We start from the raw sequence: 18,171 nt of genomic DNA on the forward strand, positions 1-18,171 counted from the left end.
AGATAGGCTACATCAGAAATCCATATTGTAACAGAAATCCGCAATCAATAAGTGATGTGATGAGCTGTTATAAGGGGACAGTTAGAAGCGACGGGGGAGGAAAGTTATGCCGTCTAACTAGTCTAGATTGTGTGTGTGTGTGTGTGTGTGTGTGTGTGTGTGTGTGTGTGTGTGTGTGTGTGTGTGTGTGTGTGTGTGTGTGTGTGTGTGTGTGTGTGTGTGTGTGTGTGTGTGTGGACAGAGCTTCAGGGCATGCGCGGGCTCGCCTCCATGCACGCGGCTGTTATAGTTTTCTCGTGGCACTCTTGTAAAGGCCTGACTTTAAAACGCTTGCTTTCTTTCTTATTTTTTCTCCCTTCTAAGCGTTTAGCCGCCGATCGCTTGTCCGTACGGAAAGGATAGTGAGGAGAGGAATAGAGAGAGAGAGGGGGGAGACAGAAAGAAAGAAAGAACGAAAGAAAGAAAAAATGAAAAAGAGAGAGAGAGAGTGCGAGAGAGCGAGAGAGAGAGAGAGAGAGAGAGAGAGAGAGAGAGAGAGAGAGAGAGAGAGAGAGAGAGAGAGAGAGAGAGAGAGAGCGAGAGAGAGAGAGAGAGAGAGAGAGAAACCGGTTCAACAGGTAGCGGCCTCACCCAGCTCCTGGTGGTTGTCACCGTTATATCTGCGCGCATGCGCGGTGGACGCCGCTTCCTGCTTTTAAATAAAGTACCTGAGCCACCGGAGGCGGAGTGTTGATGATAGTCCGCGAGCCGCGCGCACCGCCGTTATATTCCTCTGCCACCTTACCGAACGCGAGCTCACCTGCGCCTCAGGTGTACCCGGGCACACCTGAGCTCACCTGGATCGCAGCCATCTGGTCAATCCCCGCGGACTACAGGCTGCTGACCGCGGCGGCACAAGTGTGGGGGTTGTTTGTTGGAGCAGCAGCACCTGAAGGAGGCGTCCTCCCTCAGGTAACCAGGAACCGATCCCCCGTGAGCAGCACCCGGTACCCACGGACCCCTTTTGACCTCCCCTCTGGTGTTAAATCATGCCCCGGGCCTTCCTGGTGAAGAAGACCGGCGTGTCTCCCGGTAAACGGAATTGGAGCGAGGTGTCGGACCACGAGCGCGGGGACGTGTATATTCCAGGTGAGCCTCCTCAGCCATCTTGTTTAACGGGGCGGAATATAACGGGAACCCACCCACCGCCACTGGGCCCGGGCGGCGGCGACAATCTGCCTCAGATTCCCCACACAAAGTGGTTTTAAAATGAGTGTTTGGTTGGAATTGATCTTTCAGATTGTCGCTCGGGAAGATGGGCGTACTTTTGATTTCTTTCATGGCAATCAGAAAAGTTACAAGTTGACAAACAGGTTTGAACAACGGCGGCTGCTAATGATCTAACAGCATTTTTCATAGGGGAGTAGTTGGCCAAATCTATACACAACTATTTAGATGGAGATGGATGGGTTAGTTAGGTATGTTTTTAATTGCTGATTACTCACTATCGATACTGTCCGCGTCTTAAAGTGTGTGTGTGTGTGTGTGTGTGTGTGTGTGTGTGTGTGTGTGTGTGTGTGTGTGTGTGTGTGTGTGTGTGTGTGTGTGTGTGTGTGTGTGCGTTTTCGTGTGCGTGTGCGTGAGCGATGTTAGTGAAGGTGCACACCTGGCCGAGTTCTACCATAATAGATATCTTCTATTGGAGGCTATGAAGCAGACCTTTAACCCCTGACTGCGTCTGAGCACATCCAGCTCACCCGTTTCCCTGAGCGAGACCGTAGGTTATTTTATTGTTTTGAACCACACGGAAATAAATAGGGATGGTTATCGGATAGGTTTTGTGAACGGGACTTCAAATCTGCGTTCTTAGCACGGGACTGAGATCCTAACTGATGTATCGTAGCCTACGCCTATCCGTGGAGGTCTTGGAAGCAGAGCTTTGAGTGATTAGATATGCGATGATTAATGGAACTTATTACGGTCTTGGTACTATCTTGGCTCTCTCTTCCACTCGCTCTCTCTCTCTTTACTCTCTCCCTCTCTTTACTCTCTCCCCCTTTCTCCCTCCGGCTTAAAGAACAATCGCATTGTTGCTTCTGGCGGCAGAGTCCCCCGTATCAGATAACAAGTAACGGGCTACACCCTTGTATCCCCCCCCCCCCCACCCACCCAAACACACACACACTTTACCTATATTCTCAGACCCATACCCTCCCCCACCATCACCGTTAACTTTTAATCATTCACCTCTCTCTCTCTCTCTCTCTCTCTCTCTCTCTCTCTCTCTCTCTCTCTCTCTCTCTCTCTCTCTCTCTCTCTCTCTCTCTCTCTCTCTCTCTCTCTCTCTCTCTCTCTCTCTCTCTCTCTCTTTTCCCCCTCCTTCCCTCTGGTATGTGCCGTTACTTGTGTTACCTGCCTGACTTCTACTGCTCACCCACACAAAAGTATTTCTCTAAGTCTTTTGTGACCTCAATAGCATAGGTTAAGATTGATCTTTAGAAATTTGAATCTCAGTTAACGTCAAGGCCATACAATCATTAAGAAACAATTTCAAAATTGTTATTAATGTATGTTTACCTTTGTAGCGATGTTTATCATTTTGATTTATTATTAAATCATCAGAATAATACTCAAAAATAAAAGTCATAGAACTATGCCTTTTATAATTAAACTTGTATAATATACAATATATTGCTATATAACTACTATACAATAAAAAATCATTGGTCCCTATATCTGAAGTCTCTATATCCCCTGTATATTGAGCCTCAGGTTAATGTTTATCAGAGGAATATAACGGACCATGATAATGCTGTTGGGTCCTCTTGAAGCCTACTGCAATATCTAGCACGCCTTGGGCAAACACACACACACATACACACACGTACTATCCTTATCAACAACACACTTTGTTGACTATGCGTTTCAGAAGGAGAGCCTGGTGGCTATACAAGGCTTAAACGAGAATGGTTCAGAGATCAAAACAGGGTCATTAGAGATGATAGAAACAATACACTGAATTAATTTCAAGTCTTCACTACACAGCTAGATGGGGTTAAATCAAACAATCGGGCCTAACCATACTGCAGACACCTACCACACACACACACACACACACACACACACACACACACACACACACACACACACACACACACACACACACACACACACACACACACACACACACACACACACACACACACACACACACACACCTGTACACACACAAACCCCTTGCATTGTAGTTTATTGTGTGTGAGCAAAAGGAGGGAAGAGAACAAACAACACAAGATGAGATAATCGGCCAAAAGGCTGTGGAGGTTGTCACACAACCAGGAAGAGGAAATACAGGATTTATAAACTACAATGCATAACACACACACACACACACACACACACACACACACACACACACACACACACACACACACACACACACACACACACACACACACACACACACACACACACACACACACACACACACACACACACACAAACACAGAGAGAGAGAGAGACTACCCTCAACTGTAGCCTATGAATGGCTCAAGTTAACATCAACCATTACATGACTCTTAACTTTTGTTAAAGGAACAACAGTTTAATAAGTGACAAACTTCTTGGTCGATCTTGATCCAAAACTCTGCCTTTGCATTTCACCAGTCCTTCCTCCTTCCAGGCATCCAGCTGCATAATGAAGGCCATCCTTCAGCAAAACGTAGATGTCCGCTCATATAAACTCTATCTGCTATTGATCCTGGTTACTTTTAACCTGATAAGTTTTGTGTGCTGCTATCTCTCATCCCACTACACTCCCGTTACATACACCACACGACTCTTCGTTTGTATGTGTTTGTGTTTTAATTGCGTCCCGGGTTTGGCCTTAGGCTCACGACCTCAACACAGACACAACCTTTTAGTCACCGGTCCTCACACGAACCCCTGAGTGCACACACACACACACACGCACGCACGCACACACACACACACACACACACACACACACACACACACACACACACACACACACACACACACACACACACACACACACACACACACACACACACACACACACACACACACACACACACACACACACACACACACACACACACACACCTCCACACCCACATGCGTGCCCGGCAGCAGCTACTTCCTGCATAAACTGTTTGGTCAGGGCTCCTCAACCTCTTTGGTAACTTTAGCCCTGTATGCAAATTTTTTATAGTAACTTACTGGAATGGGGGGGGGGGGGTAGGGTTCACTTAATGCCATACTTTACTCAATGCCATAAACAAATCAACCTTTAGTGTAATAAAGGTTGATAAATATGTAATAACCTGTTTTATCAATCGACGGTATGACAGTCTCACAATCCTCAAACAGTTATAACAGTATCAAACTTATCCTTATTGTGCCAAGTCAAACTCAAATTAATCAAAGTTCGTTTTTTTTGCTATTATCTTGGTTATGTATGACACGTCTATGCACTGCAACGTGGATGCGATTTTGGGATGTGCATCATATTTCACAAATACACGCATAGTACCAGGCATTTGATAGGCTGTAAAAATACCTTTATTGACACGTGTGTGTTTACAGGTGACAAATGCAAACTGTCTTAATCACTATAGTTGCGTTTAGTAAATGACACCCCATTGCTCATTGCGCTGTTAATTTAATAAGGCACATTAATAACAATTTAAATATCAATTTGTAATAATAACATATTTACATTTTTATTGAAGAAAAAGCTAAATTTCTTGAAACGTTTTCTGAATCTCTGCCGGCTCGAAGGCCAGTGGTCCACGACCTGGTACTGATCTGCGACCCAACGGTCGAGAAACTCTTCCTTGAGCGATACTGTGTTGAGCGATACTGATTTCAATCCACCCCCCTCTGACTCCCGTGTCCGTCTTGTTTTATGCTGGTTTGTTTGGTGCAATTATGCGGCTGTGTAATGGTTGACAAAAATATGTTGCCTAACAAAAACATATACACACACACACACACACACACACACACACACACACACACACACACACACACACACACACACACACACACACACACACACACACACACACACACACACACACACACACACACACTCACACACAAGCTGCTAGGTGGAGGGTTCGGTGGTACAGGACTGACCAGTCAGACCAGTATAACAGTAGTGGGAGGCTAGCGTGTGCTGAGCGGTGTGCAGCCTTTTGTTATTTGGAGCTCACCAAACACACGCATAGAGATGAACACACCTACACACACACACACACACACACACACACACACACACACACACACACACACACACACACACACACACACACACACACACACACACACACACACACACACACACACACACACACACACACACACACAGAGGAATGAACACACCCACGCACACACACAGAGAGGTGAACAGACACACGCACAAGCTGATCACACCCACACAGGATGAACACAAACACACACACACACACACATAAAGATGAACCCACACAGTCAAACATGGACAAACATGTTTGACTGTGTGGACAAACATGATCAAACTCTGAGTTAACAGACAGCCTTGCATAAAGGCACTCCAGCACAATAAATGGAAGGCTTTACTCAAACTAGTGATCGTAGTACTAGTAGTAGTCCCAGTAGTAGTCCCAGTAGTAGTCCCAGTAGTAGTCCCAGTAATAGAAGTAGTTGTACACACACACACACACACACACACACACACACACACACACACACACACACACACACACACACACACACACACACACACACACACACACACACACACACACACACACACACACACACACACACAATTTGATTAACTTAACAGTTATAAACTCTCTCTGATCACAGCAAGAAGCAACAAGACATGACGTCTAAATGGTCAAGTTTCTTAAAATATCTTTCTTTGGGGGGAGAGAATAGTACTTTCTCTGCCCCTCTCTATCTCTCAGTGAAATGACATAAAAATGGGCTATAATAGCTGGACATCATCACGTGTTGCTAAAGAAGTTGAATGAGGCGATTTAATTAACTCTCTCTCTCTCTCTCTCTCTCTCTCTCTCTCTCTCTCTCTCTCTCTCTCTCTCTCTCTCTCTCTCTCTCTCTCTCTCTCTCTCTCTCTCTCTCTCTCTCCTCTGTGTGTCAGGCTCGTTCTACCCCCACCCCAGCCTGATGGTGGAGATGGAGGCCTCCCCAGCTGAGGGGGGTCCTCTCTGCCTCATCAAGCGTCGGGCCCCGCCCAGCGAGACGCCCCCCCTGCAGGCCATGCTGCCAGCCAGCACCCTGCTGGGACAGCCCCTTCCCTCCTCCTCCCCCCCACACACACCTCGGCTGCAGCAGCGGGAGGAGGAGGAGGAAGTGAGGTCGGAGGTCAGATTCAGATCGACGGCCAACCCCACATACGTGCGCTCCAAGATCAAGGTGGGTTGTGTGTGTGTGTGTGTGTGTGTGTGTGAGTGATGTCCGTGTGTGTGTGTGTGTGTTTGTGATGTCCATGTGTGTGTGTGTGTGTGTGTGTGTGACTTAAATCCATTGTTAAATGGCAAAACCCGGCACTCAATGACCTTAAATGATCATTTATCTCAAGATAAATGAAATAACATTTCCTCTTCTTGCTCCCGCCATCCCTCCCGGTCTGACCCCTCCATCAGGTGACTACGGGTCAGTTTCCAGAAGAATCCCCTCCCCCTTCCCTGCCACTCCCTCCTCCTCCTTGTCCTAGTCCACGCCCCTCCCACAACGTCACCATGACTCCCGGGGAGGTGGTGAAGAGCATTGGCGCACCGGCGACCAGCTTTGAACAGGGTCAAAGTTCCTTAGCAGGAGCTACAGGGCCGTACACATGCGAGGTTTGTGATGATAAATTCCACTAAATCAGATAAAGCAGATAAAGCTGGCGAAGGATAGTCTAGGATTTTCGACTCCCAGCCGTTAGGGTTAGATAACCAATATCCAGTCTTCCTGTAGACATCACTTAGCATTTATGAATACCCTGGGGGGGGGGGGGGGGGGGGGGGGCTTTGGTTAATGAGTCTGACAAATGACTGCATAGTAAATATACCACATGCAACCCAAATGATACAAAAAAGATTGTGATCAAAGATTGAGTTTGTGTTGTGTGTGTGCAGGTATGTCAAAAGGGTTTCCAGTACCAGAGGATGCTGAACCGTCACATCAAGTGTCACAACGACAGCAAGAGGCACCTCTGTACCCACTGTGGGAAGGGATTCAACGACACCTTCGACCTCAAGAGACATGTGCGCACACACACAGGTACCAAGAACACACCTGCAGCAATAAGACCTCTGCGGGATTTAAGACATCAGGAATATGATCCGTTTTATTATTATGAAGAGGGGAGGGATGATTGTCTACCGCTCAACTGACGACTGTCTTCCCCTCTCCCCTCACCTCCTCGTCCCGTTCCTCTCTCTCTCTTACCTCGTCGCCTCCCCTCCTTTCCTCACGCCTCCTCCCCTTCACCCAATCCCCCCGCCTCCCCCCCCCCCCCCCCCCCCCCCCCTCCCCCTGCAGGCGTGCGTCCCTACAAGTGCGTCCAGTGCGACAAGGCGTTCACCCAGCGCTGCTCGCTGGAGTCCCACATGAAGAAGATCCACGGCGTGAGCCAGAAGTACGCGTACAAAGAGCGCCGCAACAAGCTGTACGTCTGCGAGGAGTGCGGCCACACGGCCGGCACCCAGGACCAGCTGCTGCTGCATCTCCAGAGCCTCCACCCCGACAGCCCCTGCCTCCGCCACAAGGGGGCGCGCCGCGGCGGCCGAGGGCAAGAGGGCGAGGAAGGAGAGGAAGAAGAGGATGAGGGGGGAGAGGGCCGAGAGGAGGAGGGGTCTCGCCCCGGGTCACCCCGGGGTGTGGATAGCGACGACACGATCGGATCTACGGGGCAATGAACACTGTGTGTGTGTGTGTGTGTGTGTGTGTGTGTGTGTGTGTGTGTGTGTGTGTGTGTGTGTGTTTGCCATGAAAAACAATAACAGTAACAGGCACTACTCCCTCCAAAAATTGGTGTCTGTGTCTGATCGCGTGTGTGTATGTGTGTGTGTGTGTGTGTGTGTGTGTGTGTGCGCGTGTGTATGCATGATCCATTGGATGTGTGAAGGGATTAATGTAGGTAGGGAGGGATGTGTGAATGGGTGAGGGCTTGTTGGAAATGTGTATTTATATTGATTCAGAAGAAATTATGCCTTGAATGAGATTATGAAAAAACATTCTGCCAAGTATAAAAAGTTTCCAGCCATAGTGAGTCCTTATGAACGGACTCTGTGTGTAAATATCCCTGTGGATCCTTTTGTACAGAGAAATTACATTTTCTATGAATGTTATCAATTAAAGGGAGTAATATATTGTGCAAAAAGATATTTTGGATTGTTTTTTATTCCATGTTTACTTGACGCAGCTGTACTTTAAGTTTGGATTAAGATTACAATAATGCCCTTCGAGTTTATAAACTCTGCTTGGTTTTGAAACGATCAATGAACAAACAAAAACTTGCACAGATGTACTTATAGTTATCGGATTTCTGCCTTTCTTTTACACTACAATTCAGTTTTTTCTCAAATTCCTTTCTTTTTAATAAATGTCTCACTTTTCATGTCTTTTTTTTCTTTGTTTAATTTATAAACTGCTTTCGCAAATTAAATGAAACAAATGCCGAAACGGCTAATTAGAGAGAAGCTAGAGAGAGGGAGGACAAGAATGGTTGCCTCGGTGGGGTTGAATTCCTGCTCCGTGTCGGGTCTTGTCGGAGGAATCCACCGGAATCCCTCGTTGCATGCTTCGGCCTCTCGAGCACTTAACGGTACCCGGGGCTGTTTTCAAAGGTGACGGCTAAATAACGGTCTCACCTCATGAGTATAACGACATGGAAAGGGCCTATTTACCCAGGACCAGTGGATACCTTGAGTGCGTAGGTCTAGGTATAACTCTACCGATAGGCTTTCTAAACACTGCTAATGTAGTGTCATCAACAGGTCGTAAGATAAGATGTACCAATTATTCCTCAACCTGAAAGAAGGCCTTACGGACAGAAACAGAAGTTATAAAGAGAGGAATTGGAATCATAACAGACTGTTACATTTACATTTTGGGCATTTAGCAGACGCTTTTATCCAAAGCGACTTACAATAAGTACATTGGTCATAAGAAGTGCATCAATATATCGCTGTCGGTACAGAAAGGATGTTCATAGAAACAAGTGCAAGTACAACATGCATAAAACCATGCATTACCTATTTCTATATAATACTTGTACTGTTAGGCCTACAATCTCTTTATTTTGTATATTTTTTGTCTTATTAGGGGTCCAAGCCAACAGGTTGGATCCCTATTGTTTTTGTAAGGATTTTTCTTCCTATTATTATTATTAGGGGTCCAAGCCAACAGGTTGGATCCCTATTGTTTTTGTAAGGATTTTTCTTCCTATTATTATTATTCCCAGCTAGAAGTGGTACCACAGCCCAAACCGTAAATGGTGCCGACACGCCAATTGCATGACTAGATCCAGGTCGGTGAGGTGACGGCAGACGACAAAATCCAGACATGCCGGCCACTAGGTGGCGCTATACCAAGAAATACGCGTTTGGGGCTATAACTCCCACACCGAACCTTCCACAGTCAAAAACTTGTACCCACATATTCACTGGAGTCTGCTGCATCTTTTGACATAGGCCACGCCCATTTGCGTCAATAATTTTTTTTCGCAAAATCGCGAAAACCGCAAAAATGTTTTTTCCCTACTCCTCCCACATTTCTCGACCAATCAACACCAAACTTTGCACACGACATCGTCAGACGCAAACGAAAAGAAAAACTCAAACACTTTTTGATCCGACCTTCGATTACGAAACGGTAGCATTTTGAATATTTGTTTATTAGCTACGTTTTACGTCGAAACGCAAAAATTCAAAAAATACCAAAATTAGACATCGGATCAAGTCCAAATTTTAGACACATGTCGGTGCTACCCTTAATGCCGTTCAATAAAGATTTCGGAATATTTCGCCATTAGGGGGCGCAATAAACGAGGAAATTGTATATCTTCTAATTGGCTAAAGGAATGTTCTTCAAACTCAAGGGAAACCATCAAGGGGCAAACCCGATTCTATATAGAAAATATGGCCAAGAATTATTAATGTGGGCGGGAGTTTTTGGCAAAGGAAAATTGTCTTGGGAAAATTTCGCCAACAGGGCGGCGCCAAAAAACGACGACATTGTCTATCTCCTATTTGGCCAATGGAATGTTCTGAAAACGCGTTTTAGGCTATAACTCCCACACCAAAGCTCCCACAGTCAAAACCTTTATATCCACATGTTTTTCACGGTAACGTTTTGAATACTTGCTTCGCGTTGTGCCGGCGAAATGCACATTTCTTGTCGCGTTGTGCCGGCGAAATGCACACTTCTTGGACCCCTGCATAACTGCTTGCAGTTCTAGTTTTGTTTATTGTATAATTTTGTTACATATTTATGTAAAAAAATAATGATTCATTAGGTAATTTTTATATATTCTGTACCGTTGTTTTCGTATTTTCTTACTTGCAATGAAAGTCTGTTTCTGAAACAAACGCCAGGCAGCGCCTCCGCAACACATCTGCCTTGGCCTTCTGTACACGTGACCCTCATGGATATGGACATGTGACGTCAACAAGGAAGTAAGAAGGCTCTTTGAACGCACGGCGCGCATCGTCCGCGAGAGGGTGAGTGGTACATTGTGTCAAAATAAACACAAACTTGACCTCCCCTTGGCTTATGAAACAAAAAAGTTTCGCTCGGCGAATTCGCATTTTTCGTGCAAACATCATGCACAAGCGACTATGCATGCATCGCTTTATTTGCACGATAACGATGGCAACCCAACTTGCACGATAACGATGGCAACCCAACTTGCACACTATACGCACACATAAGTCCATTGTCTTCCGCCATATCACTCATCTTCATCTTTCTCATATTGTTGTCACCTTTCCCGTTAGATAAACGGTATGCCCGCACCGGAACCGGTCCGGTTGGGCCGGAAGCGAGCGCTCCCGGTGTCTCCTAACCCGCTGTTCCTCCGGTGGCTCACAGAGCTACGTGACAGCGCCCGCGAGAAGGGGCTTAAAACTCAACACGTTTACAACAAAGTATGCTCTTTGTTATTCCTATACCAACTATTTTTCTTTCCATGGAATTACAACAACAAGATATGTACTAAAGAGCTTGCATAGTTCAGCTGCAGTCCATAGCACTTTAGGTTTGAAATCGAATTCAAACCAGAAGAGTTTGTGAAATAATCTTGCAATTTAAACATTGTATTTATTACAAGTGTTGCATACATTATTAATAGGGGGTCATAGACATAGTACCCTCATCAAAGTACTATACACTAACCTTATGTGTGACTCCTGTTCTGCATAACCTAGGCTGTGTAGCTCTTCTGAACCTTGTCCAGTTGTTCTGTAGGAACTACTAGGCTGTGTAGCACAAAGTAATGCGTTGACATAATTATGCGAGGGGTTTCAGCTTATTGACTAGCTATAAATGTCTTGTTATATTAATGCGTGGCGTCTTGTTTTGCAGGCCATCGGTTCTTTACAGAAGTACCCGTTACCCTTGGAGAACGCCCGGGAAGCCAAGATCCTCCAGAACTTTGGGGACGGGATCTGTAAACTTCTGGATGAAAAACTACAGCGCTACTACAAGGAACACGGTCAGTATTTAATGCTACTACTCCTAGTGTTATTCACAGTGCATTCAGATCCATGTCCTTAAGGAGCAGCTAGGGAATAGGAGGCATTGTGCCCTATGATGCCTACAGGTAGATTGTGGACATTCCAAAAAATAATTGGGTCAGTGGGTACAGTGAAGTTCTGTAGAGCAACTTCTGTTGATTTTGTCAGCGAGGGTAAGCAGAAGAAGAAATGATATAGAAGGACAATTGGAACGCCCCCATGAGTCATATAAACGTTTTACAGTGTGTCTCTTCCTTAGGTCCAGACGCACCCATCCACTCGCTACCTGAAGCAGCGCCCCCTGCTGGAGGACCTGACAACAACAGCCTGGCACCCAATAAGAAGGTCTGTCTGTCTGTTTAGATATTCAAAGTAAATGCATTACTACCAATCAGTCCTATTTTCAGACAATAAATGAAAGTGGATCCAGGCTGATGACTCTGAACGCTTGGTGTGTGGTTGCAGGGCAATGTCCCTCAGGAAGGGAAGAAGGGGAGTGGGGGAGGAGGAGGACGAGGAGGAGGGAGAGGAGGTGGGAGGGGGAAGAAGAGGGAATATGTTCCTCAGAAGAGATCTGGAGGTTACGCTGTCCTGCTCACCCTCTACCGACACATCCAGGTATGTTACCTGAACACCTGATGTCTCTTGTAATTGATCAACAGTATAACACCCATATATATATAAATGACCTGTATATTACCTGTTTCTCTGAAGTTTATCGATCATATATCACCTGTATCAACAGCTGTGTATATATAAATAAATCACCTGAATATCATACACCTATAATGCGTCCCCTGCAGATCCCAGGTGATAAAGGGTACATGTTCAAGATGGAGCTGCAGAACGAAGCCCAGCTCCTCTGTGACAAGTCCTTCTCAGCGGTAGGACACAGAAAGGGTTGCTCTTTCTTTCTTTCTTTCTTTCTTTCTTTCTTTTTTTCTTTTTTATTTCTTTCTTTCTTTCTTTCCTTCTTTCCTTCCTCTCATTCCTTACATATTTTAAATTTGTAACTTTTATTCTGTTCTCTGCCACCAATCGGCTTTTGTCCTTTCTGACCCCCCCCCCCCCCACCCTGCAGCCAGATCTGGGTACTAAATACACTGCCTGGTCTTCTGTCAGCACCCTGATCAAGAGAGACCTGGTAGTGAAGACCCACAGCCCTGCAAGGTACACACACGCAAGCACGCACACATGCCCTCACTCACTCACTCACTCACTCACTCACTCACTCACTCACTCACTCACTCACTCACTCACTCACTCACTCACTCACTCACTCACTCACTCACTTACTCACTCACTCACCCACCCACCCGCTTCTCCACTCACAAACACACATACACTTTCTTTCTCCAGATATTCTCTGTCGGAGGAGGGCGCTTCCTTGGCCGGGAGACTGGCTTCAGAGGAGCAGGGAAGCAGCGGAGGACCGGAACAGATAGTTGAAGAGAGAGACAGGAGTGAGGAGAACGATGTTCAGGGCTTGGTGGACCTCACGGTCAGTGATGAAGAGGAGAAGAGCGTTACACCGTAAGTATTTAACAGCCGAATGCTACACCTGGTCTAGCCCAGCGCTCAATCCTGTTCTCTCCCCTCTAGGCCTGTCCCTGGACGGCCCGCCTGGGAATCCCAGACAAGAGGTGAGGCGGCTGGGCCGAGTGTGTCAGGAGAGGCCCAGGCTTCAGAGCCGAGTGGTGGAAGGCCTAGTGGAGGCCGTCTTCTCCCAGGAGACTATGACATCATCCTCTGTGTGGACTTCATAGAAACTACAGGGTAGGGTGTGTGTGGGGTGATGATTGTTTGTGTGTCGATGTTGATGATGATGATGTTGAAGATGATTGTGATTGTGTTTGTGTTGATGATGGCGCGCGCATGTGTGTGTATTTATATATAGAGGCAGTAACCACTGTAAGCAGGACCTGGTGAAAGAGCTGCAGAGGAACGGCGTGACCTTTGACGTCAGGAAGTTAAACGTGGGAGACTTCCTGTGGGTGGCCCGCGAGAGAGTAGCACCTATACCAGGTAACCCGTCTCTCTCACCCAATCACTCACTCACTCACTCACTCACTCACTCACTCACTCGCTAACACACACATTCATCATCCTAATATTTTACGTGCTAATAATAATAATAATTATAATGGTATTAAATTCGATTTATAAAGTGCCTTTCGAACTCAAGGACGCTTTGCAATGTGTGCGGGAACATAGAAAACGAAAGAACTTAATAAAAAATAACACAAGGAGACAAGCAGACAAACAAGAGGGACGAGGGAGGTCACAGGCAGTAGGCAAGCTTGAAGAGTTGAGTTTTGAGGAGAATTCTGAGGTGGCCAGAGATGACCAGACACCCCCCCCCCCCCCACCCCCCTCACCCCCCTACAGGTCAGCTGCGTGCCCCCGAGGCCAAGGAGCTGGTCCTGGACTACATCATCGAGAGGAAGAGGATGGACGACCTGTGCGGGAGCATCATCGACGGACGCTTCCGCGAGCAGAAGGTGTGCGTCCCCCTCCCATCCGTCTGTCTGTCTTTACACAAAGTCGTCCTCTATAGGCGTTATGGACAGTGCAATGTGTATTCCTCTTTTAGTTCCGTCTGAAGAGGTGCGGTCTGTCCAAACCCATCTACCTGGTGGAGGAGTGTGGAACTGCAGCCTCACACATGAGTTTACCTGAGGCCACGCTGCAACAGGCTATCATCAATACACAGGTACACACGCACGCAATTATCAGTGCCATGTGTGTTGTTGTTTTTTTAGCAAACATAGTGAGCTACAACATAGCTGTGCCTATGTGTGTGTCTGTTTGTGTGTGTCGGTCAGGTGGTGGACGGCTTCTTCGTTAAGAGGGTTCAGGACGTGAGGGAGTCTGCAGCCTACCTGACCGTCATGACCCGATACCTGACCAGACTCTACCAGGTAACATCCCATAATATCACATCTAGATACCTGACCAGACTCTACCAGGTAACATCCCGTAATATCACATCTAGATACCTGACCACACTCTACCAGGTAACATCCCGTAATATCACATCTAGATACCTGACCACACTCTACCAGGTAACATCCCATAATATCACATCTAGATACCTGACCACACTCTACCAGGTAACATCCCGTAATATCACATCTAGATACCTGACCACACTCTACCAGGTAACATCCCAGAATATCACATCTAGATACCTGACCAGACTCTATCGGGTAACATCCCATAATATCACATCTACATACCTTACTAGACTCTACCAGGTACGACTTATAATATCCCAACTACATACCTGACCCATCTATAGCAGGTAACATCCCATAATATCACATTTAAATACCTGACCACACTCTAGCAGGTAACATCCCATAATATCACATCTAGATACCTGATAGCCAAACACAGCCACACCCCTTGAGCTTCTCAAACATCACACAATTCTAAAACCCTCAAAGAATGAAACTGACTCCTACAGACGAACAAGGTGAAGTCAGTTGGGTGTTGGTGAGCTAACAGAGTTCTCCTACAGACAGACAAGGTGAAGTCAGTTGGGTGTTGGTGAGCTAACAGAGTTCTCCTACAGACAGACAAGGTGAAGTCAGTTGGGTGTTGGTGAGTCAACTAGAGCTGGGTTTCGATTCAAATTTCAAGAATCGATTCGATTCCGATTTTTAAGTTTCAGAATAGATTTTTTCCGATTTTCTCAGATTCCATCCGATTCGATCCGATTTTGATCTGATTTCCGATCCGATTTCGATTCGATCCGGGGGTTAATGTTATTAAAAATGAAAAATGTATTTGAACCGTTTCCTTCACTTCATGACTGTGTAGAGAAGCAACTTATTAAAACTAGTATTATATCAATATTAAACAGCAAATCTTACAAGTATTGGTAGTTACTGATGGCTGGAAGACTGATGAAAAGGTTAAGGGTCAATCTACCTTCAAGAAAGATAATTCAGGACAATAAATGGAGGACATCATTGAGGTGACTATATCTGCAACAGTGGATTCCTACTGGGACACTAACCAGTGCATTATTATTATGCTTGAAAATAATTAAGAATTCACCCAAAAGCGGTTGCTACCAAAAGCATTTTTATTTTAAAACTGCTCACACTTAATAAACTGAGAAGTACTGAAACTGGAAGTATAAAATGTAAACGTTGAGCATTTTTCTTAAAAGTGCGAACATAAGAACAGAACAATTTTAAACTGTAAAAGCACTGAATGGCGTCTATATGAGCATGTTCAAATCTGTTCTAAAACTACACTCAAGATTTGTTTTCAAGAATATGCAGCACCCTAAGTGTTCAGGGGAATCCCATGAATATTTTCCATGAATATATAAAATATACATTTTTTACTTATAAAATTTGATTTTTTTTTTTTTTTTTTTTTTTTTTATTAAAAAAAAATCGATCTTTGGACGTACGAATCGATAATCGGTCATTAATATGCGAATCGATTAAAAATCGGAAAATCGATTTTTTCAACACAGCTCTAGAGTCAACAGAGTGCTCCTTCCCTCTCCTCATCACCCCTCCACTCCCTCCTCCAGAACCGTACCCTGGTGTGTCGCTCCAGAGAGCTGGAGGGAGATGGAGGGATGAAGCCCTCCCTCCCCTCCTCCTCCTCCACCCCCTCCCTCTCCCTCCTCTCCTTCGCAGAGTTCAACTACGGAGCCATCAAGAACAAGGTGTGTGTGAGAGAAAGTTTCCTTTTTAAGCAATGATGCCAATATTGAGAGAGATAAATGATATTAAAGTCCAAGGTAATATGTGTGTGTTTTAGTCTCAGACAGTAAGAGAAGTGTTCGCCAGGCAGTTGATGCAGATCAGCGGTTTGTCTGGAGACAAAGCAGCTGCCATTTTGGATCGATACACAACCCTATGCAGGTAACACTGAGTCACTATAGCTAACACACTCTACAGGCAACACTGAGTAACTACAGCTAACACACTCTACAGACAACACCGACTCACTACAGCTAACATACTCTACAGGCAACACTGAGTAACTACAGCTAACCCACTCTACAGGTAACACTGACTCACTACAGCTAACCCACTCTACAGGTTATCCTGACCCACTACACACTCTACAGGTAACACTCACTCACTACAGGTGAAATACTCTACAGGTAACACATACTTACTCACCCCATACAAGTATCATTATATATTTATGCATTATATAGTTGTATGTTAAGACATGCAGTATGTCTTGGTAGTCAGATGATGGTCTCTTCAGCGGTTGTTGAATGTTGTGCTTCTCCCTCCCTCCAGTCTGCTGTCTGCGTACGAGTCGTGCCCCAGTGAAGCAGACAGAGAGAAGCTACTCTCCAATATCAGATACGGGAAACTCAACAGGTTTGTGTCGTACTACCTACGTAGAAGACCAAATCCATCTCAATATTGAATGATATTGTTTGCTATCCACTTCAGAGAATCCCTGCTCTATTGTATTTAGGCGAGGCAAGTCAAGGAAACTTTATTTATATCGCACATTTCATACACGAGGCAGATTGGAAGTGCTTCACATAGAAACATCGTCATAAAATAAAATAATAAAAGAAAACAAAGGGCAAAATAAAAAAAAACATTTTAGAAGATAAGAAAACAAAGGCAAAGTAAAAAAAATAAGCATTTTAGGAAGTGCAATCTATAAAGATTTAGCAGAAAGCTAAAGCAAACATAAAAGTCTTTAGTACTGTTTTAAAAGGCATTTCTTGCTCTGAAAGGTATGTCTTGTTCTGAATGTTCTGTTCTTGTGTTACAGGAACATCGGACCAGCACTGAGCAGAACCGTTTACCAACTCTATTGTACAAAAGGACCGCTTTCGTAGCACACACACGCACTAACCCCTTGACATGTTCCTGTTCTGAACCAACTGGATAATGCAAACTTTAATTAACCCTTTGACGTCGTCAAAGACAACGTACGTTACAGTAGCCGCTGCTGAAAGGACTGTTGGTGTCTTCTCTAAATGTGTTTATATCGTTTATATTTTTATATGTTTTCAATAAAGGTGCTGCTTTCGATAAGAATTGTTATTGTGGTATTGATTTAGTGTACAATTGTGATTTATAGATATTGTTGGTGAAAGGTATCGAGAGTTTTCCGATTGTAAAGAGGGATAAGGTTACGATATAATTGCTAGTTGATTTAATGAAATTAACTTGGATCAGGATATATTACCCTGGCTGGTGGTAGTACGTTATCTTTCTTTTATTATAAGGACTGTTATCTCGTCGAACCGTACTTGTGTAATTTACAATGTCACCTATTACCTACTTAGCATTGTGCCAAACATGTGTGGCCACTGTGTCGGTTTATTTATGGTTTATTGGGTATTGTCATGTGTAATAAATTCAGAAAAATCCTTTTCGTTGGAACTTAATTGAACGTTCAGAGGTCCAATCACAAAATTACTATCATA

General features: G+C 45.1%; 2 protein-coding genes across 6 annotated transcripts; both read left to right on the plus strand.

Moving 5' to 3' along the window:
- Window positions 1–689: 689 nt before the first annotated feature.
- ovol1a (ovo-like zinc finger 1a) lies at window positions 690–8,621 on the plus strand. Of its 2 annotated transcripts, XM_030337707.1 has the most exons (6): window positions 690–1,128; window positions 6,152–6,426; window positions 6,657–6,854; window positions 7,134–7,278; window positions 7,540–7,920; window positions 7,961–8,621. In XM_030337707.1, exons 1-5 carry the CDS (start codon window positions 1,029–1,031, stop codon window positions 7,914–7,916), a joined length of 1,095 nt encoding a protein of 364 aa, XP_030193567.1. In that variant the 5' UTR covers window positions 690–1,028; the 3' UTR covers window positions 7,917–7,920; window positions 7,961–8,621. The 2 variants fall into 2 exon arrangements, with proteins under 2 accessions (XP_030193567.1, XP_030193566.1); XM_030337706.1 differs by having other exon boundaries at window positions 7,540–8,621.
- Window positions 8,622–10,577: 1,956 nt separating this feature from the next.
- Window positions 10,578–18,116, plus strand: mus81 (MUS81 structure-specific endonuclease subunit). Of its 4 annotated transcripts, none has more exons than XR_003973464.1 (18): window positions 10,578–10,721; window positions 10,998–11,147; window positions 11,584–11,713; window positions 11,995–12,080; window positions 12,201–12,353; window positions 12,539–12,619; window positions 12,817–12,905; window positions 13,095–13,268; window positions 13,338–13,511; window positions 13,633–13,760; window positions 14,124–14,236; window positions 14,329–14,448; window positions 14,561–14,656; window positions 16,291–16,428; window positions 16,524–16,627; window positions 16,772–16,836; window positions 17,018–17,101; window positions 17,511–17,779. XR_003973464.1 is itself a non-coding variant. In XM_030337669.1 (17 exons), the coding sequence occupies exons 2-17, from the start codon at window positions 11,007–11,009 to the stop codon at window positions 17,575–17,577; spliced, it is 1,878 nt and encodes a 625-aa protein (XP_030193529.1). In that variant the 5' UTR covers window positions 10,578–10,721; window positions 10,998–11,006; the 3' UTR covers window positions 17,578–18,116. The 4 variants fall into 4 exon arrangements, 1 of the variants encoding a protein (XP_030193529.1); XR_003973462.1 differs by having other exon boundaries at window positions 16,808–16,836; XR_003973463.1 differs by lacking the exon at window positions 17,511–17,779 and having other exon boundaries at window positions 16,808–16,872.
- The last annotated feature ends 55 nt before the right edge of the window (window positions 18,117–18,171 follow it).

This window comes from Gadus morhua, chromosome 17 (genome assembly GCF_902167405.1).
Source record: "Gadus morhua chromosome 17, gadMor3.0, whole genome shotgun sequence".
Taxonomy (NCBI): domain Eukaryota; kingdom Metazoa; phylum Chordata; class Actinopteri; order Gadiformes; family Gadidae; genus Gadus; species Gadus morhua.